This window comes from Parasteatoda tepidariorum, chromosome 2 (assembly GCF_043381705.1).
Source record: "Parasteatoda tepidariorum isolate YZ-2023 chromosome 2, CAS_Ptep_4.0, whole genome shotgun sequence".
In the NCBI taxonomy this organism is placed as follows: domain Eukaryota; kingdom Metazoa; phylum Arthropoda; class Arachnida; order Araneae; family Theridiidae; genus Parasteatoda; species Parasteatoda tepidariorum.
Window position 1 is genome coordinate 70,595,426 of NC_092205.1, and position 26,276 is coordinate 70,621,701.

At 29.9% G+C, this 26,276-nt stretch overlaps 1 protein-coding gene across 1 annotated transcript in view; it reads left to right on the forward strand.

Annotated features, from left to right (window-relative positions):
* Positions 1–26,276, forward strand: part of LOC107436426 (otoferlin-like) — a 341,056-nt gene that overhangs the window by 267,705 nt on the left and 47,075 nt on the right. The window contains exons 21-26 of the mRNA XM_071177705.1: positions 1,875–1,968; positions 10,686–10,802; positions 10,884–11,036; positions 14,694–14,886; positions 20,090–20,214; positions 22,336–22,470. Of these exons, the coding sequence (XP_071033806.1) occupies positions 1,875–1,968; positions 10,686–10,802; positions 10,884–11,036; positions 14,694–14,886; positions 20,090–20,214; positions 22,336–22,470 (817 nt within the window). The remainder of the gene's footprint in view (positions 1–1,874; positions 1,969–10,685; positions 10,803–10,883; positions 11,037–14,693; positions 14,887–20,089; positions 20,215–22,335; positions 22,471–26,276) is intronic.

The window sequence follows — 26,276 nt, forward strand, 5'->3', positions numbered from 1 at the left end:
ATAGTACCAAAACGTTCATACGTCTTTTTTGAGAGAATATTTATGTTTTTTTAACGTTATTTTATGTACTTATGAAATTAAAGTCTTATAAAATCACAGAGTCCTAAAATAAGGGATTTAAAGCAGTTGTGATGTTAATCAAGGCTTAAAGAAACAATATGAATGGTTTTACAAACAGATTCCTTAATGAAAAACTTACGAAAGGTATATTTTTTTAACAAAAATTACGCTAAGTAAAAAAAATGACTGCTAGTACGGAAATTACTTTTCAAATAGGAAATGTTTTTGAAAAAAAAATAGTAAAGTCTGTTTTTTTTCCCCTAAGAAATAACTTACTGCTATAATAAAACTTGTAAGGAAAAAATAACTGTTGATAACATCTTCTATTTATTATGTATTTTACATGTCATTGTCAGGAAGAAGTTTAGAAGTTTAAATACACTGAATCATATAAATTTCAATTATTAATTTAATTATTAATAATTTATTTATAATATGTTTTAATTATTAATTTAATTATTATTAATTAAATTATAATATGTTTTAATTATTGAGATTATAAAATTTTATTATATAATTCTTGATTATATAACCTAATAGAGACCTGGTTGTTTTTTCATGTGTTTTTATCATTTCGCATCATGTTGACCGATGGTTACTGTTTTATTATGTCCCATTTTGATAAAACTTTATGAAAAAATGTAACAAATTAAGTTATAAAAACTTTCGTGTGGAAATATAAGCACTGCAATAGCAAGTAAATGCAAATTGACATAAATTTGCGATAAATAATAATTTTATCCTAAATTATTTTTCTCATTCTTCAATGGTAAAGAAAAGTATTTTCCAAAATTTTTTCATTAGTTAAATTGCAACTTAAAGGCTCGGAAATTTTATAAAAATTTAAAATTAGTACGTTCAGAACAAAATATTCAAACTATAAAAAGTGCATGGCGAAAAAATTCTGGAAAAATTATAGTATTGTATGGTAATAACATTAAAAATTCATTATTCTGGTTAATAAAATTAAAATATGCAAAATATCGTAATTTTGGTTAATAAAACCGAAATATACAGTATTTAAACTATTTAGTAATTTTCTCCGTTCACATGGCAACAGTTTAAAGGAAATTTTGGTTTTCAAAATTATAGTTCTTATTATCACGCATTTAGTAAAAAATACAAGACTGGAAAATAAATTTTACCGAATAAATGGTTTTTATATCATGCTCTAAGGTAACATGATAAAATTACCAAATTTTACGACATTTACCAAATTTTATCACATGTAATAAAGCTATATGATGGCTTTATTACACGTGATTATAATGAATTGGTAATGAATTCACCGAAATAATATTCAAGGTACTTCGATAAAAATTATCGAGATTTTTAGGGTTGCCACAGAGCCAGAGACCCGGTAAATTTTACCATATTCTGGTAGTTCAGTCTATAGTTTTTTCACAGTGTGGTAATTGTTTTTCGTTTTTTTTTTTACTACCGACCCTCACTATTTTTCAAAAAGTTTTTTTTTTCTTTTTTTTTAAAATTGTTTGAAATTTTTACAACACAAATGGAATCACCTGAGGCAACATATGAGTTTCGAACAAAATATTTATTTCAAGCAAAAGTTAATCCCAACTTTTCATTAGCTTGAACAGAATCCGAATGGGTCCATGAGCCACTTTTCTTGTAAACTTTGTATTACTTAATAATGGCAGCTCCAATACACTTGTGCGTTAAATTTTACTAAAACTGAAAATGGTACGATAAAAATGATTTTTAAAAACTTGTCGAAGTAATGTGAAAAGTTCAATATTTTAAAGTTTAGTTCTGGTGCTAATTTTCTTACTGATTCTTTTTGTTTTCTGCAGTCGTTTTCTGACGATTCTAAAAGGAGCTGGTGGTAGTGCATCGACTAAAACAAAGCTGGACAAAGAAAGAACCAAGCTTTGTCAAAGAGAGCTGGCAAGTAAACAATTCTCACTTTCATAATGATGCATCAATTGTCAACAAATTACACTGTACTTATACGCAAATGCTAACTCTCTATATATAAAAAATGCTAAGACCTAGCATATTATATATATGTTTATTTTATATGTTTTTTAAAAAAGAAAGAAATGAAAGAAACGTTTCTTTGAAATGGCAGCATACAAATCACATAAGTATTCTTTACAAAGGTATGTAGCGATCATAGCTTCGAAAAAAAGAATTTCTTGTTTGCCAGCCGTCATGGTAGAAATAAAGTACTTTATACGTAAGCAATTATAATTCTATAACCCGTACAATTTTATTTAACCCCTTAACGATCGGTTAATTTTCAGGAAAACGGTCATAAAAGTGCCTATTTTGCCAAATATACGTGTTTGATTAGTGCTGACATCTAGTTTAAAATTAACTAACTATCTACAATTATCTTTAAAAAATCCTGGTACTGCCATCTGGTGTGAAAAATGAGAAATAAAATGTTTTCCGGGCAAAAGAAATGAATTAGTTTTATTCTTATTTGAGCGTTACTACTGAACATTCCATCCCGGAAATTTCACGGGAGCGAAAAGGAATGGGTTAATCTGCATCCTATCACGTTATTCAACGATTAAATAAATATATGCGAGTACCATGACTATCCATTACAAATAAACTGGCAGCTTGAAATTTACAATATAAAATTAGCAGCAAGTAAAATTAACTGGTCGAAAATTCATACTATAATAACCACTTTTCCAAAACTCAATACAGGAAATACTGTAATACGAACACCACGCAAAATCCCACAGACATCTCATTTATCAAGAACTCCTTTACGAACAGGTATCACGAAAGTAATACAAATAACAAACTGAAGAAATCAATTTCTCTTAGAAGGATATTAATCTTGATGTCGGAGAATCAATGAAGAATCGTTATCGTGAACCAAGTTGACTGTACCAATTTCCGATTATTCATTACCCTTAAACTGAAGATTAATTTTGACTTTCGTAACTCGTTCTCTCCATTTTAACATATTTCAAATCAAAACTGGTTGTTTTTATTTAAAATGCAACTGATTTTACTTTTTTGTATAACATTTCTTCAAGCGATTTGATTTTTTTAAGTGTATTTTGCACTGACATTGTTAATTTTTTTTGTCCATATATATTGTATATCAGTGATATAAGTTATATCATAAATTTTTAAATTTGTATACAAGGTTATTCATAATTCCCTCTGTTTACTACAACCTTATGTTTACTACAAGTGGCTTCAGTGGTACATGTTACTGCCATCTACCGGCAACTGCTTAAATTAAAACTTTAATACTTTCGAAATAATTTCATATGTTCTTTTTTGCCATATTCGTCTTCGTTTTTTTACTATAACGCTTCGAAAACCCCGGAGGGAATTATGAATAACCCTGCGTAAGTGGAAAAAATAAGAGCAACCTCCGTGGTACCCGAGGTTTCTATGTATCATGAAAGTTTAAAAAAATTTAAGAAAAAAAGAAGAAAGGATTTTTTGCAATCAGCAAAAGAATTGCAGTAACTTTTAATCAAATATTGTGCATTTAATGAAAACTACAATTTTCATGGTCTGAAACTCCCTTCAGTTTACAATGAACTTTTTGGTTTTTAATGCTAAAATCTAAATAAACCCGTGCTATTGTGTGTGTTTTAACCCACATGATTATACCTAAATAAAATACATGTAGTTAGATATCCACGTAGTGAGTTTGCAGTAATAAGCTTAATACAGATTAACTTAGTTAAATTAATGTTTATCTTAGTAATCTTTAAATTTGAAACTTTACACAGAAAAGAAATCTGAAGTCAAGTGCAGAAACAAATATTTATCTGTTCGAGTTAAGATATTCTGTGCGCTCGTTACACTAGGAAAAACACTTCAGTTTGACAATGAATATTTTATATGAAGGCCAAATGCATGTAACACATGCATTTGGCAAAATGCATGTAACAATGCAATTGAGAAAAATATTAAGATATAAAGTATTGAGTGCTACTGCAAAAGACATGTTAAAGCTCATGTCAACCACTCACTTGCAATGAATAATCTAACACCAATAATTTAGTTACTTATTTTTATACTTACTTACATATTTGGTAACTTATTTGCTCCCTTTCAAGGCTGTTCTTCGAGAGCTCTAACATCAAATAAAATAACGCCTCTCAACGAATGATATTCATTTTTTAAAGCTGTTGAGCAATAGTTTTCATTATTGTTAGGATCAGTTATGTACATTTTAAGCTACTTAGTTTTATACTAATTATGAAAATTCAGAGAAATATCAACGTGAATAACAGACAATATTTTTCCGTTAAAGAAAGCGGTTGTGATCTGATTTTTTAATACTTAATAATAAAGTATTAAACTATATACTTAATAATAGTAACTTTAATAATAAAGTTACCCCAAAGCTGCATAAAAAGGGCAAACAATTAAAATTATTCATTATTTTTGATGATTTTTCTCTAGTTGGGCAAAACTTCACAAACTAACAGTCTTTTTTCAGAAGTATAATATTTTTCAAATATATTTTAACTGCTTGTCTGATTAGAAATCCAGACAATACTTTTAAACAAGATAGCATATATATACTTTAAGTTTATAGCTTTGCTTCGGTTTTAAAAAGTAAAAATGTGGCCTGTTTACATTCTTTGGTGAAAGAATTTAGAATAAAAAATCCTTAAAATGGTTTTTAAGATCTTTTTTGCCAAAACAAATTTTTAAAAAGGCCACAGTTTGCACACAGTTACGCTTGAAGCAAAGTTGAATCTTGCCATGAAGAACTATTTGATCTTTAGAACTGACCAATAACTTAAATATTTTAAAAGCTATTAAACTTTTTCTTAAAAATCGCCAAAATGGTAACATTTTCGTGCTATATTAAATCTATCAAAATCATTGCCTTATTCTTCTCATTTTTTGCAAATTTTTATCAGCGAAGATAAGATATCATTGAAGTAAATTTTTAAACATAAAAAATTAGACCACAAGCGCTTTTCAATCTCTCAAAATCGTGGCTTTTCTTCATATTACGTTTAGCGCCATTTTTAGTTAAAAAGGTATGTAACGAAAATGGAACAAGAACAAAGAAAAAATGGCAAGTTACAATAGAACTGTTCCTGACTAAAAATCGGGTAAACTTGACCAAACAGTAACGAGTAACTGTTGCTAACTTGCAGCAGGTATGGAAATAGCATATTTTAGGCAAAAAAACATAATTAGGCAAAACAATTTAGGCAAAAAACGTTAGTGCGATGACAGAGCTTTCAAAAAACTAACGGCAACCACATTTTTTCCCGAACTGTCAAAAGGCATATAACAATAAAAAAAGGAGATTTCGTTTTAAATTACTAATTCTTCATCTGTACACATGTGCAGAATCATTGACATTATTTCCCCTAAACTTGAATGCTTAAACTTCTCTATGAAAGAAAAAAAATAATCCCATTTTCTATCTGCAGCTATTTACATATGTCATTTCATTTTATTTCTGAGAATTTCTAAACATATTCTAAGCAACTCAAATGGCAATAATATTTTGAATGATCAACGTAACTCCGTGGACAGTATAATTAAGATTTAATAACGATTTAACAAAGGAGCCTTTTTCCAAATAATCTAAGATATGACATAAACTTTCAAATTGCAAAACATTTCCTTTTCATTTACATCTTTCCTTGTAATTTTGTATACAGAATGAAGGATTCTTACCTATTTTCACATCTTTAACATCTATCTTATAAATCAGCAAAGTCATTAGTTGTAAGACAGAACAAATGGAAATGCTTCCCCATTTGTAATCCATTGTGAATGAAAAATGCATACACTCCCCTCGTTCAGAATTCTGGCATTTCATGGAAATCGAAGCAGTTGCCTCGGTGTCTTATTCATTAGTGTATTTTGGAAATAATTCGAAGTCAAAGGCGTGACTGCATTCCAAAATTCTAGAATCGCTAACAAAGCCTTCATTGACTATTCATAGGGTGATAACGCAGGATAACTTTAAAGCACTTAAAGCTTTTCGATTAACTACTAATTTTACACTAGTTGACTTTATCTGAACAATGAGTTTTATTTCGCACTCTGCTGACCCATATTGTAGAACTCATCGGGGCAACTTGAAACAATGATTACATAGTATTTATTTATATTATAATGTTTAAATCCAGTATTCAACGACGTGCTTTCAGAAACAATATAAAAATTCTTAAAATAATGTACATGTTTTTCAATTTAACAGTGTTACATTTAAATGAAAACTTCTGGTAAGGATCCATTAGTTAAATTAAAATGACAATGAATCTAAACTTTAGGAATCTTAACAATGAGTTTTATTCCGTAGTCTGTTGACCCATATTATAGAACTCTTCGGCGCAACTTGAAACAATGATTTCATAGCATTTGCTTATATTGTAATGTTTAAACCAAGACTTCTACAGTATTTAAAAACGCACCTTCAGAAACAATATAAAAAATCGTGAAATAATGTACATGTTTTTCAATTTAACAGTGTTGCATTTAAATGAAATCTTCTGGTGATGATCCATTAGTTAAATTAAAATGACAATGAATCTAATCTTTAGGAATGTTAACAATGAGTTTCATTTCGCACTTTGCTGACCCATATTGTACTCGTAGAACTCTTCGACGCAACTTGAAACAATGACTGCTTAGTATTTATTTATATTGTAATGTTTAAATCCAAACTTCTACAATATTCAACAACGAGCTTTCAGAAACAATATAAAAAATCGTGAAATAATGTATATGTTTTTCAATTTAACGGTGTTGCATTTGAATAAAAACTTCTGGTAATAATCCATTAGTTAAATTCAAATGAAAATGAAAATGAATCTAAACATTAGGAATCTGTACGATAAGTTTTATTTCTTAATCTGTTGACCCATATTGTAGAACTCTTCGACGCAACTTGAAACAATGATTTCATAGTATTTGTTTATATTGTAATGTTTAAACCCAGACTTCTACAGCATCCAACAACATGCTTTCAGAAATAATTTTAAAAAATCTTAAAATATGTATATGTGTTTCAATTTAACGGTGTTGCATTTGAATAAAAACTTCTGGTAATAACCTATTAGTTAAATTGAAATAACAATGAAATTAAAATTTAGTTTGTGTGTATATCGATGACTAACTTCACAAATTTTTATGAGAAAATAGAACATGAAGAGATCGTTTCGGAAGAGATGAAGAGTGATATTATTAGGTCTTGTTTAAGTCTTATTTAACTGCACATCAATAATTTATTCACTATAGGTCTGTCCAACATACGACTTGCAAAACTAATGTAATGAACCAAAACTCAGTTTTTTGCCCTGACAAATCTTCATATAAATCGGAAAATAAAATTTACATTTTTTTTTCTGGCTGAAAAAGAGCACCAATTTGGCCACGCTGCGTCCACTCCTTTAATAATTACTCACTTAAGTGTTGAAGGTTCGTAGAATTCTGGAATGATATTATTGGTTTTTTTATAGTATATTAACGTTATTTATTTATTTTTTCAATATTCTTATCCTATATCAAATTTGGTTGGCATAATGGGGCTTGCACCAAATTTAATTTAGTTGTTTCTCCCGCAGCAGGGCTAAAGCCATAAAAACCTGGTTTAGATAAGATTACAATGGTTGCCACAGATTACAATGAATGAGGGCTTATTGTGACAATCTTGAAATGTTTTTTATTGAAAAGTGTTTAGTGCGTTTAGCAAAGAACAATAGCCATTATAAAACCTCCCTCATTCCCTAGCCTTTTATGACTTATTATAGATTTCAGAACCATCTTAAAAAGACCTGTATTGAAATGGCAAAAATTCTGAAGATACGAACATTTTTTTCGAATCCCCAAATGAATTTGCGTAGAAGCAATGCATTTGAAACATGATATTACAAAATGGATTATCCAATTTAACGAGGACGAAAATAAGCAACAATTCTTCTCTTCTCTTCTTGATCAAGACATTTTTACCTTTCTTCAAAAGTACAAAACGCGTTGAATAAAACGTATCGGTACTTATACAGCTATACAAACCTGTATCAACTTGGAAGCTGTAAAAAGATATTTATTGAAAAAAAATCCTTTCGGAAATTTTGTTTTAAAATGTACATAATTTGGAGAAGTTTGTAGTACCTACTAGTATTAAATGATTTGTACAGAATTACAAAATACATATTTGTCTGATGGTAGAGTTAATAAATTCATTGTTTGTTTTAATTTAATAGCTTTTGTGAGCTTTTTAAATATTGCATTGTTTTTCTTTTCCTAAATGCAGAGTGCAAATAAGTCAAAACAGTGAAATATTTATTATTTTTTATGCCAAAAATTCCAATGTAACAAAATAATTTTGGTTAATGTTCAAATTCGTAATATCGATATAATAAAAATTATCGTTATTGCATAATGATTGTTTTTCGACCTCGGAATTTGATAAAATGGAATTCGACAATAGAACTTTTCTTTCTTCCACCAATTGTCTAATAAAACTATTACTCAAGCAAAAAAGTGATAAATAAGCAAAAAAATTTTGAAGTCATGAAAAAGAAAAGAGGAAATTAAATTCATGAACCTTGCAATTAGCATAACTTCATAATATGAAAAAAATCACTCTTTCCTCTTCCTGGGTTTCGTTGCTTTAAAACACTTAAGCCTTTTAGAAAAGAATTTTTAATTTATCTCATGAAAGAAATATTTTTATTAACTTTAAGAATTAAAAAAATAATGCATTGTCGTTTAAAATAAGTGCTAATCTCTTTATCCAATTAAAACAATAGTTATTTAAATTGTTTTTTTTTTCAGAAAAGAATACAATTTTTGAATATTTTTAAAATGAAGAAAAACTTTTTTCAAATAGTTTAAACAAGATATTACTTTTTCCAGCGCATAATTAGAATCATAAGCATTAATTAGAAACTTGATTGCATTAATTAAATATGTACCTTTGTTGCAATACACTGCTGCAACGAAAAAAAGAGAAAAATATCATTTTTTAAAAGGATAAAATGTTGCTTTATACTTTATTTTTAATTGTAGTTTTTATTATTTATGAAAATAGTATAAAAACGCTTTTTTGAATTTTTAATTCAAATTTTTATACGACATATAAAAAATCTTTTGAAAATATGAGTATATGAATTACTTAAACAATGTACTTAGCAATGTATTAATTTATATTTAGATATTGAAAACAAAATAATTCATTTATTTTTAAAAAATTAATTGCCTAACCAAAATCATAAAAAACGCTTAAAATAACTTTTTAATTTTTTTAAAGGGGGGTGGGTAAATATTAAAACAACTTTTGGTAAATTTAATAAAAATGGCTGTTACTATGTAGTTTCACTGTTTTTTTAACCTAAATATCGTAAGGAATGAAGAAAAAATTTTGCTTCAATAATATCACAAGTGCACAAAATCTAATGAGCATAAAATCTAAATGAATATAATTTGGATAAACCACGCAAGAAAATAAAATTAGCTCACGAAATATTGTTTCCCCGAGATATTTTGAGCTCGAAATTTTGTTTGCACAAATCATTCTTCGCGTGAGAGTTTAACAGAATTAAGAGAAAGAAATAATTATAAAAATAATAAAAACTGCATGGTTTTACTATTGGTTTTACTTATTAAAATGCTATCTAAAAATCTAAAAATACAAATTATTTTTTGCATTTTTTACATTTAATTATTTTTTACAAAACAGTTTTTTTAAAAAAAGGTTAATCATTACCTTTATTTTTAAATAAATTTGATAATTATTTAGATGAATTATGAAAATCCCAAATTTTAAAACAATTTAGACCATTTCTTCCAAGATTCCGACTCCGAAAATTTGGCTGTTTAAAGTCCGAATTATTACAAAGTAATAACAAAATTAAGATTTTTGTATCATTGAACGTTTTTACTAAACTATAATGCTTACTTGTTTCCAAATGATTATAAAAAAAATTCTGTGGCTTATGATGTAACAACTTGACAAAAAGCCTTTCGATATAACCCTTCTTATTTCCCTCGAATATTAATTTGTGATAAATTGAATAAACCTTGGATACTTAAGCCTACTTAATTTATATATGTTTACACGCCAATCCATATCGTTTATGCAAAAAAAATTGCAATTACTTATCGAGAGCCACGGTGGCTCTGGGGATAGAGCATTCACCTCCCAGTGAGGTCACCTAGGCTCCAATTCCAACGGTGGCTGGTACCGAGTGCAGTACTGACGTGAAAGATTCTTAGAGGTAGGCGAATCATAGGTTAGAATTCCCTGGCCGTCGAACCGTGGGATTTTTCTTGATTTTATTCATCATGTAACGCTAATGCTATCTTTCACGAATACTAAGTTGGTTCCACTGCTTGATCCAGTAGTTCCCTTCTCATCTGAGTTTTACATCAAAATTACAAGGCTATGGAGTTGATCATTGATAGTCCTCAACTCAGAATTGGATCAGCTGTTCAACGCCGGTTAAAAAGTAAAATAAAATTACTTATAGAAACCACATTCTTGTTTATAATGTAATGAAAAGGGGAAAAAAATAAATTCCAAAACTGTTTTAGCTATTACAATCCCTATATTGATTCTTTTCTTTTTTGTCCTTTGACTCTCTTAAAGCTTTTCCTCATAGAAATAAAATGTAACTAAATTTCTCTTCATCCTTTAGGATCACATCGCAACCATCTCCAGGACAATGAAACCCCTCGTCACAAAGAATACCATCAAAGAGAAACTAAGAACTGCCCAGGGGTTTCTGAAGAAGCTAAGGAACCTGACGGATGATGTAAGCAGAATGTTTTTATTCACTTAATAGCCCATTAGTGTACGTAAAATGTCTGTAACTAATGGATGGTCTTACTTGTAGCCGCAGCACGTATTGCCCGATGTGTTCGTATGGATGATAAGCGGTGGTAAAAGAGTTGCCTACCAAAGACTTTGCGCCAGGGAACTCATGTATTCTATTGTGGAAGAAGAGAGCGGGAAACACTGTGGCAGAGTGCAGACATTGTTTCTAAAAGTAATTGCTTTCCCATGATACTAGTTACGATAAAGAGATGCTCCATTTGAAACAGCTGAGAGAATATAAGAGAGTTGGGGGGAGATTTTTTCCGATAAAATTAATTATTTATTTGAAGAAGAACTCGGTGGTAAAAAGTGATAATCTTATAAAAATTTCATACGGTGCACAAAATAAAGCGAACTAGGACTCAGTCTTAATGGCTCCAGAGGTTATCTCAAATATGCTGCTTAATTGGTGCAGATTATATTTTAAGTTACGAAATCAGACACGAAAACGTATTTTTTCTGATTAAACATTCTCTCTTTTTTTCTTTCTTTTTTTTTTTGGATGGATTTTTTCAACGGAATTTCTGACTCTCAAAATATAGAGGGTAACTGGTAATCTGGAAAATATGGTCTCAATAATTTGGTCAGGAGAATGGTCAAAAGGCTTGACCCCTGTTAATTTTACTGTTAGTGCATTTCGTAATATCTCGAGAACATTATAAGAGAATTGAAAACTTTTAGCCCATTATTATAATATTCGTTTATCCCAAAATAATTTCAAGTAAAAAAACTTTGTTTATTATTATCTTATTTAATCATAGTCAAAACGTTTTTGAATTGTAAGGTATATAAATTTTTGCATCATTGTAAAGAGTGTAATTTTACTTGGAAAATACAAAATCAGGGACGAATGGGTCGAATAGTTCTTGAAAAATCAGAAGTTTTAAAGAAAATCGTATTTTTTATATTTTGAGTATCAGATTTCCAATCCATCGAAAAAAAGGAATTTTTATTCAGAAAAAGTAAGTTCAGCAAAAGTTATTCAAGGTGGACCTTTTTTTTCCATAATTATAACTATGCTGGGAATAGAATTTTAAGTTATAACCATTAAGAGTTTTCAACCACTGGCAGCAACTTTCAACTGCAGACAGAAATTCAGTACAAGTTCACTTTCTTAAAAAGTTTCACATTATTTCTACATATCTTACTTTCTACATACATTTTTACATTGTTTGTGACAGGAAAATCGGCAGTTAAGAAAATACTAAACTGCAAAAGTGTGGGTTATTACATTTTATTTCCGAAATCTTTATTTATAAGCCTATGTAAATCGGGAGAAAAAGAACTTTAACTCTCATTATTTTTTTCATATAATTATTTACTTTTTAAAAAAAAATATCGTAGATAAGCACCCATAGCTAACAGTCTTGATGTAGCCGCCGAATTGAAGAAAAAATTGACTATAAAATTAGGTAAATTAATCTGTTAACCAATCCTCGATTCAGACAAATGAAAACCATTGAATTGACGCATTGACCCTCTCAGGACCATGATCACATGTATGTAATCACGCGATTCTCGCTTCATGATCCAAGATCATATAAACGTGATCTCAATGTTGTACTTTCGTATTATATCTCGTATTATAATGTGTAGGTACTCTTTAATAAGCATAATTGTTGTCCTAAAACGATGGTTGTCAGCCTGGGGAAGCAATGCTTTCTTTATCTGCCGGTCCTGAAGGGATAAACGAATCAGTTAATTGGTGAATCACTGAATAAGCGTTTTAGTGAATCGGTGAATGAATTAACAACAGCAGATCAATTTCACCTGTGTTTTTCTATTTTTTCGAAGCAGATATTTATTTTAAAAGCTTTAAAATACACTCAAGGATAAAAACATTAGCGCACCAGGAAGGAGTCGCCAAAATGAAACGAAATTTTACATACGTAATGACTACTTTGATGTAAGTAAATGATTAGATAATCAAAGATTATCGTTTTTCTTTGATTTTCTAATCATTTACTTATATCAAAGTAGTCATTTACGTATGTGAAATTTCGTTTCATTTTGACTACTCCTTCTTGGTGCCCTAATTTTTTTGTCCATGAGTGTATATTTCAGACTATATAAATACAACGATATAAAATACAACTAGATATACAATAAAAACTATAACGTAATGGTTGTACAGCATAATTAACATAGACATAAAAACGGACCAAAGCTGATGATGAAAAGGAACAAATCAAGTAGATGAAGAATCATTAATGGGTATTGTATGGATAGGCGTGAAAATAGAAGGACTTCTTTTTTGGTATTTATAATTATGTAATGACATATGTTTCACGCGAAATCAGCATGCAATACAATGGCAGTAATTTTTTATTTCTATAATGAAAGGAAAGATCAGCAGATTTTTATGTGAATCAGTGATGGAAGAAGGCTATAAACTACAGATGTGCACTAACTCTTCAAGTTGCAAAAACTGTGGGAAAGAAACATTACTTGAAAAAAAATTGAGTAAAAAGCAAAAAAAAACATTTGATGATTATTCGATATTCCAAAATAACAAAAGATTTGGAAAACTAATTTAAAAAAGAAAAAGACGAAATGATACTCAGATGGTCGGATTTTTGTGTTCTGCTTTAGAAATTATGCAGTTCTTTCTCACAAATTTCAAAATTAGTCACAAAATTCATTCTCAGATGGCGCTGTTATTGGAAAAGTTGTCAAACAAACGATTGCCACAAGTCAGACTATTTCAACAAGAATAGTTTTATTAATGTCTGTTAATCTTACTATCAGAGGGCAGCACATTGTTAATGAAAATTATGTTTATTTTGAAGTTATTTTCTAAGCTAGGAGAGCCAGTTTTCGGCAAATTTTTTATCCAATTTTTAAGCTTAGTTGAACCAAAATCTAGTTTCCCTTACAGAATGTACAAATCATACCTTTCTTTCTCATTTAATTTTTCTAATCTCCAGTCATGTATAGGACCATTAATGTAATCTAAGCATCGCTGTAATATTATCATAATACAAATTTAAATTATTATTTTAAGGTTATGAAATTTCTAATAAAATAGTAACCTTTTTTATTTTATTTTTCACATCATGGATAATTTTTGTTTACGTTCTAATTCCGTTATAAATTTGGATTGATCTAAAAATATTACAAAAACAATTTTAGAAATAGCATTGGGCAACAATTTTTTTTCTGTGGCATTAGATCGTGTAACAGATCTTAGATACATTCGCATCGCTGATTTCAAATCTGCGTCAAGTCTATGACATTTAACCAGATGTCATTTTTCTTGGACTTTATTTTCTGTTAAAATGTACAATTTTAAAAACGTTATATAACAAGTGGTCGCATAAATGTTGCGACAAACTTCCTGAAAAATTAGAGCACATCATCAGGTTTAAAATTGCACAGGAATTCATGCCTAACTGTTAACTAAAAACTGATTGTCCGTGTGCTTCTGAAGAAGAGGTCTTAATTGGGGACGTGCCCCTAACCACGTAAGACGACATTTCCGGGTATGAGTTCTTATTCAATTTTAATTCTGGTGATGCGCCCTAACTCCCTTAGAAGTTTGTTTCAACATTTACGCAATCCCCTCCGTTACATATAACGTTTTTAAACTTGTAAATTCCGACAAAAAATAGAGTAATGATGGTATTTAAAAAAATGTAGCATTAGGAGTAAAATTAATTTCAGGTTTAAAATCCCCACATTCGAATTTGATCAAATATTACTATAAATGCAACAAGCAATTTATTCCCCAGTGTAATCAAAGCTCTAGCACTAAATTCTGGTACTAAAGTAGAGTAAATAAAAACAATGATAAACGAATTTTTATAATTCTGAAACTGTTTTGATTTAGCTTCCTGGCAAAAAAGGTTCTGGCCCAGCTGGATGGGCCATCCAGGCCAAAGTACAAATGTACTTGTGGCTTGGTCTTACGAAACACAAGAAACATTTTTTGAAAGGGCTTCCAAAAGGATACGACTCTTCGATAGAAATAAGAAATGCAGAAAAGCTCCAGTCTGCTCCACCTTCCATCATTCGATATGCAGGTATTTTGACATTTTTATTCGAACTAAAAAAAGAGACATTTTAAGAACATTTTGACTTTAATAAACATTTTTTTTTTCCTTTTCAAATCTGAAAATCGATTAAGAGTTGAATCGAGAAAAAATTATGAAGTCCTTCGATAAATATTAATACACTTCACATTTTTATCACTGATATCTAGGGAGAAAAATGATGGAAAACTTTACCATTTTCGCCATTTTTTTCACTTATTTATTTTATTTCACGCATTTTTCGTTTGATGTTTGTGATATTGAAGATTTTTGACAGCTTTTAAAGAGTATATTAAGCATTTGATTTTTTATATTAGTAGGTGAACAAAAAATTTAGTTTCTATATGATTATTATTCAGAAAGAACTGATTTTAATTTTTATAATACTTAACAAGTATTAAACCTAATCCGCAAGCTATATTTTTAAATTTTTTAGACTTTGGGAAAATGGATTATAGAACTATTCTTAGTCTTTTTTTTGCATAAATCTCATTCCTTTGAAATTTGAAAGTATGCTAAATACGCTAGAGAGAAAAAATGTTAAGCGTCTTCAGTTAATATGAAAGTACGTCTTGAAACTTTTTTAATCCTCAGAGTTTTCTTCTCTGATTTCTAAAAATAAGGAAATGATTAAAATACATTGCATATTTTTAATGATATTTTGTTCTTTTTTTCATTATTTTTGAATTTCTATTTGCAATATTTAAGAAACTTAGCGATGAGGTCTTATATATCATATATGACGTAGTTTTATCTTTGGATTTTTAACAGTGGTGCGCAGAAAATTCAATTCCAGTCAAATATCTCTCTTGTAAGTGCCACAGCTGTTTAAGTGTACAAATGTACGTTACTTTCTGTTTTACTGCCTGGAAACATGTACACTTAAAAATGCGCAATTATGAAAAGGTATAAAAAAATTACAGCGAAAAGTATGGAATAAAAAGTTTAACACTCGAATTTAAGAAATCGTTGGCTGTTAAACTTGCAAAAAAACACTACAAGGACCATTCTACAACCCACGAAAATCGATTTAATAATTTTATCTGTATACACTTCAGTCTTGAAAGGTCTTCTTGTTTTTCCTCTTCCTGTTACTCAAATGCAGTTTAAATTCAATAAAAAATAATGTCTTAAAATTTTACTCTAGAGTTGAGTTATAGAGAGTTAGAGTAGAGTTGACACTTGAAGATACGTTCAGTTTAATATTGCTGTAATAGGAAGATGAAGGTTACTGTCTCAAGTTTTACTTATAAAATACACTGTTTGTCGACAGTAATAATACAAAATGAATTGAATAATACTCACTTTCAAAGGAAATGTTTGTATTGCTATGATATATGAAAATTGTTCAAGGCGAAGATATGATAGCGTATTGCTAAGCAGAAATAGATTAAGCCTTAAATATTGGGACAAGTATTAATGGTAAGTTTCGTATACAAATCACAAGACTGGAAAAAACCATCTCCAGTGATAATTGGATCAAAGGTTGATTATCTCTGGAGATCACGTTACCATTACGCTAATCTGAGAGTTTATAGTGTTCTATTTAGGTCAAAAAAAGTAGGACAGAAGTTCTTCACGAAGTATGATTTGCATTGTAACACATCAGCTATAAAGTAAATTTTAAAAATATTTTTTTATCTAGTACATAAAATTAAAATGTTTCATACAGTGTAATTGATAAAAAATACTATAATTATGCATTTAGACTTTTTTGAAAAACTCTTTGAGTATGAAACAGACAAAAGCAAACTTTTTAAAAGTTGACATTTAAAAATGCTTAAATTGATCTCGTTAAGTTCGATATCAGAGTTGCGATGAAACAGTTGTTAATGCACTAACGCTGGTCATTTTATAATGGAATAATAATATGCACCAAGCTGTCATAATGAAGAAGCGTGATTATGTATCGAATGGCGACTTGTAGCCTACCAAGCTTATCTAGGAAGCAAAAGCAACAGCCTCGCAAAGCTTACCACATTCCTGCCATCAAGCTGTTTGTCTTTTAATGGTAAAGCTTATAGCCTTTGAAGCCCTTGGTCGACATGTGACGAGTGCTTTACTTTTTTAAAAAATTAGATGCTGTTAATCAAACGAATTTCTTAAAGTACATAGGATTAAATACTCATTATGAATCTGAATTGATTTTTTACACAATAAGAAGGATGATAGCACTCATCTTGAAGAGCAATAACTATTGCGGAACATAAGGTGCCCTTCCACTCTGAGAGGAAGAGAAAGAGTTTCATGATTGTACAGCAGTGTTAGGAAAGCAATTGAGCAATACTAAAACTGCACGCTTTTATTTCATTGATCTGAGAAAAGCTCACAGAAATTGCTCAAAGTGGTATTGGTAGCTACGAGATCTTCAGCAGGATTTACCAACTTATCGACATTGAAGATTCCTTTATAAGAAAAACTCCAATAAGCAAAGGTGCAGAAACTACGGATCTGTTACTTCCACGTGCGAAATATGGTTTCTCAGAACTGAACGCGATGCTATGTTCCATTTTAAATATCGCTAGTCTATATGATGGATACTGTCGTCCCTCTAATTTTATAAATACAATTTAGACTCATCTGAATAAGGATTTTATGAGGATTTTACACGTATTTTTTAAGAATTATGTGGATTAGAACTGCATTAGAGGAATTGGAAATTTATCTTAATATTCTTAATGGGATTTCGAATAAGATTTATATGAAACAAAATTAGAGGAATTATTTACAATTAAAAGATACATAACTCTTTTTTGTTTACTTATATTATTGCATTTTTGTCACTTTATTATAATTATAATGAGTTGAAACAATCGAAGTAAATGCATTAATAGTAATTTAATTTGTTGTTGTTTTTTTTTTGCTTTTTCGTTTTTTTTTCAAATAAACGAATGAAATCTGTTATTAAAGAAAACGAATGTCTTTATTTCTATTTATTACTTTTTTTAACGCCAATCAAAGTTTCCTTTCTCTTTCCCCATCAACTTTCGAGAAAGATAAGACATTTTTATCAGGACAGCAAACCAAATGTCTGCCAAATATTCTCTGGTTGGCTTGACTCAATAAATCAATTTTTCATTCTTTATTCCAAGAGAAAAAATCTTTAAAAATAAATCCCGTTAAGTAAATGGGTTATTCTTTTTATGACTGTCCTATCGATTTAATGGAAGATGAAGATGTAAAAACGAAGTGCTGAATATCGCTTTGAAATTATATGAAAACTTCTTACAGATAATGAAACAAATCCACTTATGTTGTTTTATAGTAATCCGATAAACGGATGAGTTCCTACAAATCTTAAAGAAGAATAAATCTTCCTTTTTTATATTTGTTCTAATCATTTAATTGTAAATTTATTTCGAAATCATCAAATTCTTAACGGAGAGGAAAGTACTAAAACTGTATTTGAATGATTTGGGGTAATAGATTGTTAAGTCACACTTTTTTAAGGGACATTCGTTACATCAAAGTGTTACTTAGTCTTTTTTCCGATTAGGTACTTTACAAATTTCAGGAATTTCCATTAAAAATATCTATAAGCCAGGTAGAAGAAATCTTTTAGCACATCAGCGTACGTTTCAGATTAACTCGTCATTCGAAGATTATTTTTCACCAGAGCAAAAGGGAAAAAATATCTTTTTTATACATTTCATAAAAAGTAGAAGGACAGTTTTTCTGATAAAAAAATGAATTTTAAGACTTGCAAATCGAAACTATTTCCTTTGCGTGCGCAAAGTTTTTTCCGAACTGCCTACAAAATTTAAAATCTGAAACTAAATAAGTATTCTACCACTATTTCAAAAGATAATCGATTTTTGAAAAGTTCAAAATTATTTTCTCTAACTGGAATGAAATGAAAAACTGGGAATAAAACAATAAAGAGAAAAGCATTTTGTTATTTGGTTTCATTCTGGGATTTGTTTAACGTTTTCAACGAATCGTTAAGTGAAGTTCTAAATCCAAGAAACATAATTTTTTCAAATGAAACCAACAACATTTATACATTCCTATAAATATATTCGTAAATGAAATTCGTGTTGTTTTTCACAAAAGGGCTCTTAAAATTCGCTCTTTTGAATAATTTGAAAATAAAGCTTCGAAATTTTGCCTTCCTCTTATAATTCCTTTTTAGGGCAGAAAGTGTTTAAAAAACTGAACTCAAGAGAAATGAAGAGTAAATTTATGTTGACAATTTTCTTCGAAATAACAACTTTGAAATTCTTTCATGTCAAATATTTGTTCCCCATTCAATTACACTCAGCAGTTTTCTTACAAACCCAAATATTCCATTTGCTTTATAAAAAAAAACCTTATTGTGATAACGTTGTTTTAACAATAAACATGAGCATTCACAAATTACTAAAAAGAAAAACACGATGTTTTGGATGTTCCTTTCTTTATGACTTTCCGTTAAAGTTCAATGTTCTAAAAACTATCTGTAAATTTTACCATCAAATTTGTAATAAAGTTAATAAACATTGCTTTAAAAGGAAGTGTATTAAATAATATTTTTAACAAAGTAGACAAGTGTCAGAAACATATTCTGTTAATATGTGATATGCTTTCGTTTGAGTAAGATTAATGAGCTTTGGGAAATTAAAAAAAGGGGGTAAGATTAAAAGAGCTTAGTTATATTTTTAGCTTGTGTCATACTGTGGACAAGAAGAATGTAATTAATTTAAACTGTCATTTTCAGTGCCTAATTAGAAACATTTATTTGTTTTTTTTTTTCTTTTACGATGATAACTATCTACTTAGTAGGATAAGGATTTACAAATTTCTTAAATATGTAATTTGTAATGGAGTTTGAAAATTTTAGTTCAGAGGAAGATTTTGACAGATATGTATTTTTTAAACTTTNGATAATAACGTAGTTTTATTTAAAGGAAACGAAGGAAATAAAAATAAAAATATGACCACCGAAGCCGACGTCTTCAGGGGGTACCGGCCCCGGTAGCCATAAAACAAAACCATTTCTAATTGAGGGAGAAGCAAATTCCTAAATTAACTCCCTCAGTACCCCGATGCTTTCGTATAGAAGTCCAGGAAAAAACATCAAAGAAGTTTTATCTATTTAGATTAAAAATATTTGCGTTTTCTTTTAGTAGTTTTATTTATATATATAACATTTTATATGTTTTTAGAGTTATAAGTTGTGGATGAGCATAATTTCACTTTTCTTCTTTTTGCACAGAAAAACAAATCTTTGAGCTTCGATGTCACATGTATCAAGCAAGATCTTTGATTGGTTCAGATGCTTCTGGTCTCTCTGATCCATTTGCTCGAGTCCTCTTCTCGGATCAAAGTCAAACGACTCAGGTAAAAAAATTATAGCTTACTTAACTAGTTTTTGACAATTTTTTAGCACAATTCATTTTGTATGAGTTATCGAATTCTTGGATGTCATTATCACTAATTTTAAAAAATATAGTCTCAATTTTCGCTTCTTTAAGGATATTATTAATTATGTATTTAAATCTGTAACTATAAAAATATTTTAAAATTGCCATTTTTACCATATTGTTTACTACACAGTTAGAAATTTTTCGGGAAAAGAGGTTAAATAACAATTTATTTAATTTTTCCTTGCATAGAAAAACAAATATTAAACCAAAACAGTTGAAATACCATTAAAACGACGGCCTTCAGATTAGTAACTGCGGAAATATTTATCACTTCTTAATTGTTTTTACCTACACTGTTCCGGAAAAAATTATAAAAGAGCAAATTTATTTAATTGTTATTTAACCATATTCAAACAAAATGGTTGAACAAACAGAATTTTATCACACCCACCTAATGAAGCCACTTAGTTCCTTGCAACTGTGTACATATTATAGCCACGAAGACTAATCTGTCAATCTCATGACCGACGGAAAGGGGTTCAAGTCCCAGGGTTGACACCATAATGTTCTCCCATTCTCTTCAACATATGAAGATTTTCTAGTGTACTGCACTCCCTAAGTTATAATCCTGGGCTTTAAAAAACGATACTTTCATTCACGCACAGATGGCAGCACAATAAAGCTGCTTAAGACAAAAAAGTCTAATATTTCAAATCTCTTACAATAAGTGAAACAACCGGATAAACCAATTGAACCACATTCCACGGTTCATTTGCTGAAACACAACTCCATTGCCCATTACCTAATGAAAATCCTAGCTTCAATGCCCCGTTAAATTTATTTTTTATGGTTTTGGAACCATGCTAATTGTAAATGGTTAAAAAACAGTTTAGTTTTGTATTCATGTTTTTAATAACAATAGATGGCAAATAGCTATAAACGTTTCAAAACCGTGAAGGATAAAAAATGTTCTGTACCGTAATCTTTACGGTTAATTGGGTGAACAGACTGTAGCCAGTTGTTTTACCGTACTTTTTAGAATGAAAATTCTAACTGTGTAATATGATTAAACTACCTGAATTTTACCCGCGTTAGCTAGTATCACCTTATGAAACGGCATAGTTCCTACAGCTGGGTACATACTTTAGCTAAGAAAGCTTCTCTGATAATCTCATGCCAGTCTAATTGGTGATTCAAACCCCAGTGTTAACACGACAATCTTTCTTACATTCTTTCAACACATGATGCGTTTCTAGCCTCTTGCGCACTTCAATTAGTGACACTGAACTATTAAAATACGAAACTCGCATTTGCAAATAGATGGCAACACTACAGAACTGCTTACTAAAAAAGTGTAGTACTTCGCATCTGTCATGATAAATGGCACCACTAGAAAAACTAGTCAAGATAAACGGTTCATTTGATGAAACCACAGCCTAATTCCAATGCAAATTATCTAACTAAAAGACTAACTCGAATGTCCAAGTAAATTTAATTTTTATAAAATTGAGGCCATGCTGGTTGTAAATGGTTACAAAATCGTGCAGTTTTGTATTCGTGTTTTTTTTTTTTTTTTTTTTTGACAGGGTCTCCCTCTGTNTTTTGTTTTTTTTTTTTTTTTTTTTTGGTAACTAGGATCAATGGAGCATATTTCAATGAATAAATTGAAATTAGAAAAAATATTCAAATATATTTATCAGTTACTAAGCAAATAAGAAAGGGCTTTTCTATAATTCGCTGTAGTTTAAAATGAAAGAAATTGAATTTTTTTTAAACCTGAAATGAACCCTAAATATTCTTGTTTGAATATTTATAATAATCTAGTTATAAATCAAAGTTTAAGTTCTTTTAATTGTACATAATTAAGTACCTTCGAGTTTTAAGAGTCATCTAGATTCGTCTACCGATCAAATCCTTATCCTAACCCTAATAAAAACAAAATCAATGTTATAAATACCACCTTTATAAAACCTTCTGCCGCTACAAGAGCCATTTAAGCAGTTAAATGGGCCATATAAGGCTGAATGGAAGAAACGCGAAATGAAAATATATCGTAGAGAGACAAATAAAACGAGTTGTTACGCCTCTCTCGTAGGTGATCGACGAGACGTTGAGCCCAACTTGGGACGAGATGTTGCTCTTCAACGATGTCGTTGTCTACGGTAACAAGGAAGATATCAAAGAAGATCCCCCTGTGATTGTCGTAGAAATCTTCGATCAAGATAAAGTGGTAAGCATCCTCCCATTTATATTACTTTATTATCAGTACAGAACATTGGTATTCTTTCTTTTTTATCTTAATTATTTTAAAATGCTTTGAGGCGTGTTAACGTGAATTGTCATGAACAAGTAGAATTGTCATTCCTAAACATCTTTCAGTGCAGCTTAGATTGTACTGAGTTGTTTATTGTAATAAAGATATTTTAACGCTTGTATTTACGGTAAATATAAATTATGACTTTATTGTCTTGATATAAGGATTTCAGATTTGTACTTTGAAGTTAAAATTTGTTCTATATTTGAAATATTATACACCACTTATATATTAGATACTATGTCTTATATTTGCATATTGAGTGATCGTACATTTAATCTTAAACTGACACTAAGCATAATTTCATTCTAAACTGTTATTAGCATTTAATTATTCCTTCTTTAATAAAATAGAAACTTGGCAAACATTTTACTTTTTCCAATCATTTTATTTTTTGAATGAAATAGTCTAATTTAATTTTTTCTATTTTTTTCATTAATCTTGTGGTTTTTATCATCCAAATATTAATAAACTTTAAGTGATATATTACAGATTTAGATTATTATCATTTGCGCCTAAAAAGTAAATAGAACTTCAATAATTTCCCAAAGTCTAATGCATATACAATTTTCTGAACTAAGCTTTGCACTTTCGGGTGTAAGCAACTATAAGTCGTAAATATGATTATAAAGCACAATAAATTGATAAGGAACAAATGTCAATCAGTGAAATATGATAATAAGTTGCGTCAATTCTGGCTAGTAACATATGCGAAATAAAATAGCTAACTTCTAAATCAATTTCAATTCGGCGTTTTCTCAGGCTTCACTGATAAAACATAGCACTTTTAGTTGTAAAGGACTGACACTTACCATTAGTGTTTCGAAGCCGCTTATCTTCAAGCCGATCGATATCAACTTGTCATCGAAGTAAAAGACCATCAATGACTTCTTAGCCAATAATGGGCTGTTTCTGGAAGCTTTACTTTTCGATTTTACTATTTTATGACTAGACGTCAATTTTCTGATCCTGTAGCCGTAGATTAGTTATGAAAATAATGTCCATGTTTAATAAAATAGCTGTAAGCATGCTCATGGAACCAGCTTGCATCGCCACAGATAGAATGAATTAAATAACTCATAACATTTGCTAAATAAAGCAATGTATTCTAATATGAACTAAGAAAGCTAACTCCATAATTTTTATCATCAGTTAGTTTGTCAGTATTTTCATCCACTTTTGTGAATTAATTTGCGTCTTCGTATATATTCTTATTACTCATATCTACGTATATCTTACTTATCTCGTGGCAGGTCTGTATATCTTACTTTTATAACTCTAATATCTTTCTGAATGGAAGTTTCACTTATGTTTTTTAGCACCATCAATCACTCACGTACGAAAATATGACAGATTACACCATCTCTTACGTAAGTGGAGCCTAATTTCAGAAAAACTACTCACTCGTGCATGGCTGAATCTGCTTACCTTTTGGCAGCAATATCACTCGCCTTGGCTAAATACCTGCTTTTTAGTTGCTAAAAATGTGCCCTGAATTACGAATTAGTTCGAGTAGCTAAACCCAATCTAAATTTAAATGCACAAGGTCAAAACTTATACCAACTGTGAATGATTTTCATATTTTAAAGTGATATATGGTACTGTTAAGAACAAAAGTATTATATGTATTTTTTGAATCTGACATTGACATAGCAAGGCAAGAATTAGCATCTTTTTCTTGTTCTTGTTTTATAATTAATGCTTATATATTATCACATGTTATTCTGAAGACAGAAAGAGAAAGTGAGAGAGAATCACGTCACTTAATAGCAAATATAATTTAATAGCACAAATCCTTTATTACCTATTTTTGTTACAGTGTGCCCCAACTAAATGAAGTCCCCTTAACTTTTTTATCATAACTGGATGCAAAAAAAGACATTGAGAATTAAATATATATGTCTAAATGTTGTTGTTGTTGTTTTCGTGTCCATGGATTTTCAGATAACATCAAGGACTATTGCGGCTGCCAACTTCAATGCCCCTAGACTGTAGATAACTGCTCTTAGATTGTCCTCAATTGGTACCATTCCCATTTTCAAAACATGTGAAGTGAGTGCGGGGCACTCGAAAATGTGTCTTGGTGTTAATGTGACATACGGGCAGTTTCTGCAGGGAACGTATGTCCTGGTCTTGTCCGAGAGAATTTTCATTCCTCTGAAATGATTGGTTCTAAGTCTTGCTATAACCGATTTCAAGGTTCTAGGGCAGTTGAAGTCAGTAACAAGTGGCTTCTTGAAATGTGTCTAAATAAATTCTGTATCTAAACATATTACCCACCCACTTAATGCTTCACCCAGATAGAAATAAAAGATCAAATAAATAAAAGAGGAAGAAAAAGAGTACTTCAGCGAAATAATGCTACTTCTGATTATAGCTGATATATCCGATATGTTTACATTTTACTTAAAATATATGATGTTGTCTATCATTTATTAAACCCTATCGGACATTACATCAATATCATTCCAGGTTTCAATGACGGTGGTCTTCAATTCTGCCACAAACTGAAATTGCTATTTCTGAATATATACATTACAACTGAGGATAGCCCTTATGTTTTTTAGTGATATAGGTCAAGTAAAAGGACATGAAATTTATCGAATCTGCCCTATTATCTAAAAGCCCTGCACTATGAAGATTTTGCAACTTGTGCTGCCACTAATTTCTCCGAAAATCGCAATAAATGGATTTCTGGAATTTTTTGATGATCTTCAGCCTCCATTCAGCTGGAGAGAGAAGCTAGGCTATTTTGCTGAAAACTTCCCAAACAATTAAACAAGCCTCCGCCTTAGAAGAAACTCTCTTCTTCTCTCATGCAATGGTAAAAGCACACAAAACTGTCTGTATCTTCTAAATTCCTTGATATTTTACTCTCCTTCGCTTGTGGGTAGCTTTCAACAATGGCTACTGTTAGTACTTTTATATCGCAAATTTCTTGCATGATTTATAAAGTAAAACAGAAGATGAGAAGAAACGGAGAAAATCTTCCGCAATTGGTTAGAAATGTGGAGACGCATATATGCTGTGGAGAAGGCTTCGGTTATTTTGGTAAAAACGTAACCTTTCTCCCAAATTACATGAAGGCTATCGATTACCAGAAAAATATTAGAAGTTCATTGATTGGCATTGTCGATTCAAGTTATTGATTCAAGCAAATAATATCTTCATTTACTCTTCAAAGTCTTTAAAGTGTTAGCTTTTGGATAATAAGGTGCGTGTCATGAATAACCTGTCCTTTCTCGTGACTTCAATCCCCAAGAAAACATTAAAGGCTATCCTTAGTAAGGATGAATATATTTACAAAAAAGCAGTTTCAATAAATAGTCGAAGACTGTATAGACATTATATGGATGCTTTTGAACTCCTGGGATTGCACAATCACAGATTTTGAGTCAGATAAGAAATATGGTAGATATTTTAATTTTAATCAGAAGTGTCTTTATTTCATTGGACATTTTTTCAATTCTTTTTACCCTTTCGTTGTTTTTCCCCTGTTCACGTGAAGCATGGCGTGAGTTACTCCTGTAAGTATGTGTTTAGATATTGAATTTCATAATATATATGTTTGTTTCTTATTGGTTTTCTTTTCGTCCAGTTATGGCAAACACTCCAGGTGGCTTTATTTAGTTGAAACGCATTGTACAGTGACGATCATTCGATTTCTTTAATGTTTTTTATGCGAGATAATACTTAAGGCTTTTTTTTTTTCAAGAGTTTTA